General features: G+C 34.7%; 1 protein-coding gene across 1 annotated transcript in view; it reads left to right on the top strand.

The window, feature by feature from the left end:
* LOC144958734 (low-density lipoprotein receptor-related protein 2-like) overlaps positions 1-9,014 on the top strand; it is a 146,414-nt gene that overhangs the window by 22,368 nt on the left and 115,032 nt on the right. The window contains exons 3-4 of the mRNA XM_078890904.1: positions 7,863-7,982; positions 8,317-8,433. Coding sequence (XP_078747030.1) covers positions 7,863-7,982; positions 8,317-8,433 — 237 coding nt within the window. The remainder of the gene's footprint in view (positions 1-7,862; positions 7,983-8,316; positions 8,434-9,014) is intronic.

Genomic DNA, 9,014 nt, shown 5'->3' with positions numbered 1-9,014 from the left:
GATTTCTTCCAAATATTCAGGTTTCCCGGTCTGCAAAGAATATTTTCTGTATTTTTGGTGCAAGAGATTGAATGGGGATAAAACTGTTTTTGAAAAATGTCATGGTCTTTGAATGGTTTGGGTTTGAAATGGCGTGCAAGAGATGTAATGGGGATAAATCTGTTTTAATTAAGTGTTTTAAAAAAATGTTAAGTGTTTGGATGGCTTGGGTTTGAAATTACCTCCAAGTTATCTCTTATTTTCATATATCACCGATAATCTGACATTCTTTGTTCTTGACTAAAGATACTCCCGATTTAGCTCATTAATCATGTCACTCGCACTTAGGTAAAGAACATTGCTGTTCTGTTGCAAATCCAAGTGACGAATTTGGAGCAACGCTGGTGTAAGATAAATATTTTAAAATGTGTGTTTTGAAACATTGCAAGAAAAAGCAGAAAGACAATAATTTTTTATTAGCTTTTATATAGGGCAATATCCACTAAATGTGTTCAAAGCGCTTTACAAGGGGTGCCTGACCAACAGTAACACGTAACATGTAGAACGAAACATGACGCCTGTAAGGCGATAATACAATTTTTGTGTGTGACAGAGACAACGCTATCAATGGCCAGGTACTCATTTTACACATGAGAACGGTGAGAGAATGTGAGTAAAGAGCCTTTTCCAAGGATTCAACTATGCGCCGAGCAAGGCTCAAACCCAGGAGCTTCCGATTCGAAAGCGAGTGTCATACCACAAGACCACATAGCCGCACAATAATAATAATAATAATAATAATAATAATAATAATAATAATAATAATAATAATAATAATAATAATAATAATAATGATAATAATAATAATAATAATAATAATAATAATAATAATAATGACATTCAAGAAAATCAGCCTGCCTCAACAAGGGGTCAAACCTCAGACCTGATTACTGGTCAGAGTTGCTACCATTGAAAGGTTTGTTTCCTATAATTTTAAAGTATAGATAGTTCGAAGATGACGTCAGTCAGGTCTTTGTTATTGTTTTTTGCCATCCGCGTTTATCAGTAATGCTCACTGAACTGTATTAACCTGACTATAAACGTTCATGGATACCCACAGTTTTGTGTGTTGGTCCGTTATACTTCCGGATGGCAATGTTATGAGCTTCTTAGCCAAGCGCATACTATCTTTAGTTTCACAATGTCACTATATACAACGATGACTCAGCAAAAATGTTTCATAAATACGTTACGAAAATAGTAAGTAAAGATGGGGGGAGGGAATGACAAAACAAGTTATGAAATGGCAAGAAGATGAACGCGTGTCAGATTTATTGTGGGCCGAGAGGTGGTGACTTGACTGTGTTGTTTTGTCTTTCCGTCCTGTTCCTGTGTATGACGTCATAGATTTATGTCCTCATAACGCTATGATGTCATTGACAGACGTGCGTACATTACTGTGTCAAAGTGATCAGTCACAGACAGACACGCCAACGTGTACAACTGAGCCAGTTCTCATTTCACACAACACATCATGAAGACAATGGGTGCCTTGCTAAGCAATAACATTGATACAATGCATTTTAGTGAAATACTCACTTGTTCTGCCCGCTAGGTGAATCTTACGTGCAACTATATTATGGTCTTGTGATATGACACTCGCTTTCGGATCGGAAGGTCCTGGGTTTGAGCCTCGTTCGGCACATAGTTGAGTCCTTGGAAAAGGCTGTTTACTCACATTCTCTCACCGTACTCAGGTGTAAAACGAGTACCTGGCCGTTAACAGCGTTGTCCTGCCGGAAAAAATGTAATATTGCCTAACAGGCGTCATGTCTCGTTCGACGTATTATGTGTTGCTGTTGGTCAGGGACCCTTTGTAAAGAGCTTTGAGCACATTTAGTGGAAATTGATCTATATAAAAACCCAATGTTGTTTTTACCAACCGACCTATGGACTCCTTCCGTATGTGGGTTTGTCAATGCCCAGTCGGTAAACGTAGCATTTGAGTATTGATGGAATGTGTTTAAGTAAAATATTCACCATTTCTTCCCGCCATATCAACGCACAAATACACCAAACTATGCGTTTACTTTAAAGCTTATAGTCTGTAAGATAATGTAAATGTTGTTGCTCGAAGGTAGAAGATATAAATAACAATGTGAAATTGAATGTAAGCTTCAATTTAATATACGGAAACAGATCAAAACTAGTGGGTTTTTTTTCATTCAGTCTGTTTGAGAGAATTTAGTAAAGAAAAAGCAACCGACTGAAGATAGAAAGCTGCGAATGTCTGAGACAGATTAAATAAATAGTACAAATAAACATAGCATATGGGGGTCAGGATGGTTACCAACTTGACACGACTTGACCTAGATACACAATCGTCTGCTATTAAAACCCTTTTGCCACCCCCGAAGTTTCAGTCTCTGGTCATGTGTTACCTTTTGGGTTAATAGTCTCTGAGAGGAAAATTATTGAGAACTAAACACCCAACTAGCGTCCTAAAAGAATAACAAATAGTGGAGTGACGTCCATTGGAACTTGGCAATGGGCTGTTCCTTTAGTGAGGTAGTTTGTGAAGGGAACATGATTGAGAAACCGGGATAATAGAAGAGGGTGATCAGAGAACTATCTTATCGATAGTGGGGACGATCTATATTATTTTTCTATGTGTTGGTGTCATTGGTCACATTGAAAAATGTGCTCAAAGTGGCCATATTATAAATCACAAGATAGTCAGTCAACAAAGCGAATCAGCTGGAACTACTGTGTCAACTGGAAGTAACTCTTTTTGCCTGAAGAACAAACAAAAAATGACTTTATTACTTATATTTTGGCTCGTCTCGATTCAAATTTAATTTATATCTTTAGCAAACGTTTCGTTAAGAATTGTTAATACACACATATACAACCCAGATTTTGCATATTTTATTTATTGTTCTCTATTTGAAATACAAAAATCGACCCACGCAGCGGACTTCGTGAAGTTGATCCCCACTACATATTATTATTATTATTATTATTATTATTATTATTATTATTATTATTATTATTATTATTATTATTATTATTATCATTATTATTATTATTATTATTATTATTATTATTATTATTATTATTATTATTATTATTATTATTATTATTATTATTATTATTATCATTATTATTATTATTATTATCATTATTATTATTATTATTATTATTATTATTATTATTATTATTATTATTATTATCATTATTATTATGTTATTATTATTATTATTATTATTATTATTATTATTTATTATTATTATTATTTATACTACTACTATTATACTACATACTACTACTACTATTACTACTACTACTACTACTACTACTACTACTACTACTACTACTACTACTACTACTACTACTACTTACTACTACTACTACTACTACTACACAACAACTACTACTACTACTACTACTACTACTACATACTACTACACTACTACTACTACTACTACAACTGTACTACTACTACTACTACTACTGCTACTACTACTACTACTATACTACTACTACTAACCTTACTACTACTACTACTACTACTACTACTACTACTAAACTACTTAACTACTACTACTACTACTACTAACTACTACTACTACTACTACTACTAACTAAACTACTACTACAATACTACTACTACTACTACTAACTACTTACTACTACTACTACTACTACTACTACTAACTACTACTACTAATACTATACTAATACTACTATACTATACTACTACTACTACTAACTACTACATACTATACTACTACTACTACTATACTAACTACTACTACTACTACTACTACTACTACTACTATCTAACTACTACTACTACTATACTACTACTACTACTACTACTCTACTACTACTTCTACTACTACTACTACTACTACTACTACTACTACTACTACTACTACTACTACTACTATTACTACTATAATCAGACATGCATGTTCCCTCACAGCACATAGCCAACCAAATTCCATTTGTTTCCTTACCTCTATTTGCCCTTGACCTTTTCGCCCACTATTTTACGTGATCACGTGGTTATCATATATATGTCATCCTGAAGGGTTTAGGGGAGCTATGAGTTGTAAGACGGCTAGTTGTGAAACAGTTCTGGTGTCCTTACTACTTGATTCTTGCACAATTTTTGTTAAATGTTATTCATCGTGTCATTTTCCCCTATTTTAAATCATTTATTTATCTATTTATTTGCTTATTTATCTATTATTATTATTTTTCAAATAGGGTTTGGGGTTTTCATCGTTCACCATATTACATAATATGTTAAATTTTTACGAACAAACACAGAATTTTGGGCAAATTTAAAAATCATGAAGCTATTTTTCACAGATTGGTATACAACTTACAAACCTTTTATTAACCCTCTCCTTATCACCTGCAGAAAACTCGTCACATTTGTTACGACACATACATTTTTAAAAATTCTGATTTATTTTGTTCACAAACTTTGGAGAACGATTGTTTAATTATTAAGATCATAAAGTTGTTTTGTAGAGAGCTTGTTCGTGTTAAAAAAAAAAAAAAACCAACAACAACAATTTTTCTGCTGGGTAAGCCTACCATTTTGGGAGATTACTGAAAATGATCGGTAAGGTGAGAGTTAATTAAGGGTAATTAAATCACCCGTTGACTCAACTAGTTAGAAAGAATATCTGCTAGGGTGAAATGATCGGTCCTTTATTTGGAGTAAACAGTATCATTCGTGTTCATTCCCGAACCCCTACAACTCTCTATTTTTACAATTCATTTCTTTGGACTTTCCTCAAGATGAAATGAGCGTCCTCAAGAACCGTGGGATTCGATACACAGAGGAATCGGAGCTAAAGGAACTATTATCGTGTTAATCATCGTCACTGTTTTTTGTTTGTTTGTTTGTTTGTTTTTTTTTTTGTTTTTTTTTTGTTTTGTTATTTTTTTTGTTTTTTGTTCTTCGCTTGTTTATTTATTTATTTATTTTTTTTAATTCGTTTTTTTTTTTGTTTTTTTTTTTGTTTTTTGTTTTTTGTTTTTTTTTTTTGTTTTTTTTGTAGGTTTTTTTTTTTTTTTTTTGTATTTCTTGTTTTTTTTTTTTGATTTTTTTGTTTGTTTTGTTTGTAATATTGTATTGTTTTGTATTTCTAACGAGGATCAGCATAAGATATAAAAGATTTAAAAATCTTGCCTATTTCAAAATCATTAAATGGACTATTTTTATCACAATTTGAGCGAATCTCAGTCCTGTTGTTGTTTGTTTTAATTTTCATTAGATCCTAGTTACATTGTAGTTATTCCTTGTGACTTTTTAGTGAGACACTTTACAAAATTTATTTTCCTCAATTTAGATGTGAATGAGTAAAATAATTATAGGCATTGACGATGGTTATTTAATTAATTAATTAATTAATTAATTTATTTATTTATTTATTTTTGTCCAACAAGAATGTCTACCTGAAGGTTTCGTGGGGCAGCGTGGCTCAGCACTACGGTCTTTGCTTCTTAACCAAAATGTAACGATTCCGAATACCCGCTGCGCTGTTGTGGCCTTGGGCAAGTCACCTTGCCCTAGCTCAGTTTGCGGCGCTGCACTGCGGCTTATCCAAGTTTTCCCTTGGAATAGATCCTAAAGACACATTTCTCCTATGGGTTGAAAAAAGGGACTTTTTTTTCTACAGCAAGAAATGGAAAGTGTGTTCCCTCTGGCCAACTTGGGTAATAAAAGAAGCAATGTGAAGTACATTGAGCGTGTTAAATCATGGAAAATAATCTGATACTAGTTCAGCTATGTTAGTTGGATTTATAAATATAAATAATGCTTATTTATCTGATTCCAATGTGAAGGGAGGTATTTAGTAAGACGGTTGACACGAAAAGACGTTACAATAATGACCTTGCTATCGTTTACAGTGGACAAGAATGGCTGCAAAATGACCCGGATGTTTTTAATATATAATCACAGACATTACACACACAGACACACAGCCTTATACAGACACCACACACACACACACACACACGCGCGAAACACAAACACCCCACCCCCCTTTTCCACAGACACAAACACACAAACACACAAACATGAAAAGGCGGATAGAGATAGAGACAGATAGAATAAAGATAAAGAAGAAAGAACAAAAAAAAACCAAAAAACAAAACAAAGAGAGAGAGAGAGAGAGAGAGAGAGAGAGAGAGAGAGAGAGAGAGAGAGTATATTTGTTTGTGAGTGTGTGTGTGTGTGTATGTGTGTGTGTGAGACACACACAAACACAGAGAGAGAGAGAGAGAGAGAGAGAGAGAGGAGAATAGGGAGGGATACAGAGAGAGAGAGAGAGAATAAGGAGGGATACACACACACACACACACACAGAGAGAGAGAGAGAGAGAGAGAGAGAGAGAGAGAGAGAGAGAGAGAGAGAGAGAGAGAGAGAGAGAGAGAGAGAGAGAGACTAATTGACTGGGGGCCAAAACTTGGCTTAACTCCGAAATGTTGTCATGTTATAAAAGCAAGGTCAACCAACACTGGACTTTGATTAACTCAAGAAACAATGCTATTTTCATGATCTCAACAAATTGACCCATTGTCCGTAACATTCCTAACCTCTAGAGCATTTTTAAAAATCTAGATCATTTATATACAGCGACACCCATTAAACTTGCTCAAAGCGCTTTACAAAGGTTCCCTAGCCAACAGCAACGCTTGACATGTTGGATGATACATGACGCCTGGGTAGCTGGGTCTGTCTTCACCTCTCTACCGCTATACCTTTCTCTCTTTCTCTCTTTACCTATTCTTTAAAAAAATATTTAAAATATTTATTTTGAACAGCTTAGTAATCTTCTTTACAATTTATAGTTCTTTATAAGAATATGTGACTCAGCAGTGCGTTCTTTGCTTCGTACTCGAAAGGTACCAAGTTCAATCACACGCCGCTGCGCTGTGTGGCCTTGAGCAAGTCAGCTTGCTCTAGCTCATTTTGCGGTGTTGCACTGCGTCTGACGCCTGGGTTATTCCAGTCTTCCCTCGGAGTAGACCATAGAGACAAATTGCCCCTATGGAATGAATAGAGGAAATTTTATTTTATTATTTTATTATCTTTCCTCGTCCTAAAAGAGGTCGATATTGATTTGTTCAGGCATGAATACAAAGAATATTTTTTCACAAATGCCGATAAATTGTCGATAAGAATTTTAATATTATCCACCCTTCAAACTACAGCCGTAACGAAAATGATTGAATACCGATTAAGCGTTGACAAAGTCGAATTCCTATGTTTACAAATCAATTTACATAATTTCTCATTATCCCAAGGATTTAATAAATATGTTCAAGGATTGTCGGGCGCAAATTTTGTACTTCCACTCATTTTATAGTCTAAGAGAGGTAACTCAATAATATAAAACATTCTTGTAGTTTGTTAATGAGTTGCGTCCCTTGAGGTTTATCGTCTTTTATTTTATCTTCAAACTTTAAACTCAACGTCTTTATCGGCAAAAGTGAATTACGCATCACTCCAGATTATATACAAATTATGTGGTGACTTTCTCCATTATTGTGTCATTGAGTTGAAAAATAAATGTTTAATTGTTGATCAACTTTGTTGTTGTTGGTAATATCTAGGATTTCTGGTGGGAGAGTGTTCCATTCCTTGATAGTTCTTGGAAGAAACTGCTTTAATAAGCGTCGGTCTTATTCCCCTTTTTTGTGTCTTTTTTAAAATTAATTTTTTTTTTTTTTGGGGGGGGGGGGGGGGGGCTACATTTCTCTTAAACCAAGCTCATAACAAAATACTTTTTTTTCAACGAGCCCGCTATGCGTTTATTAATTTTTTATTTATTTTTGTCTTTTTTATTTGCAGGTTGCCTTCCATGTCTTGACGACCAGTTTCAATGTAAAAATTGTCGATGTATTCTAAAATCTGCACAGTGTGACCATAACAATGATTGTGGTGATGGCAGCGACGAAACGTCTCAGTGCTGTAAGTATATATGGATGTGGTAACGGGTGATGCAGGTGGTGAGGGGTGTTGATGATGATGATGATGATGATGATGATGATGATGATGATGATGATGATGATGATGATGACGGTACTGATGATGATGATGATGATGATGATGATGATGATGATGATGATGATGATGATGACGGTACTGATGATGATGATGATGATGATGATGATGATGATGATGATGATGATGATGATAATGATTATGGTCATGATAACGATGTGAAGACGACGATGATGATGGTAATGGTGATAAGAATATTTTGATGATAATGATGTTAATGAGTAAGATATTTTTCCCCCAGCATACCCATCTTGTGCAGGACACCAGTACACATGTAGTAACCATGTATGTGTAGACCAAGCCTGGGTCTGCGACGGTTCAGATGATTGTACAGATGGATCAGATGAACTCAATTGTGGTAAGTATGAACTGTAATAAATAAATGGCAATTAGGAAACTTTTTGTTGCGGTAATTTTTTTTTTAAATTGAGCTTTATATAGCGCAATATCCACTAAATGTGTTCAAAGCGTTTTAAAGGGGTCCCTGGTCAACAGCAACATTTAACATGTAGGACGCCTGTTAGGAGATATTACCATTTTTTACAATTTTTTTACAATTCATGCGGTACGTATGAACTTGTACAACGGTAAGTTGAACGTTTGTAAAGGACAGAAGTAACTGTTGAAAATGTTTGGTAAGGACTTTTCCAGAACTCTTTAATGATGACTAGGGCCTTTGAAGGGTACTGGACATCAAATACCCAAAAAAGATCTCAAATGAATCACTCTATAAGATCACAAAAGAAAGACCAATCTCCCTTGACATTTTACAACAACGATGGCAACTTTTCGGTCACATACTACGCAGGGACCAAAACATACCAGCTAACCAAGCCATGTCGGGATACTTTCAAAAACACGGGAACCTTTTCAGAGGAAGACCGATCACAACACTCCCTGTAATCCTAAACAAAAACCTCACAACACTTGGACAAAGCA

The sequence above is a fragment of the Berghia stephanieae genome, chromosome 13, assembly GCF_034508935.2.
Source record: "Berghia stephanieae isolate SIO BIC M18660-M18661 chromosome 13, UCSD_Bste_1.3, whole genome shotgun sequence".
NCBI lineage: Eukaryota > Metazoa > Mollusca > Gastropoda > Nudibranchia > Aeolidiidae > Berghia > Berghia stephanieae.
Note: the sequence above shows the minus strand (reverse complement) of the source record. Positions and strands in the feature narration are given on the sequence as shown.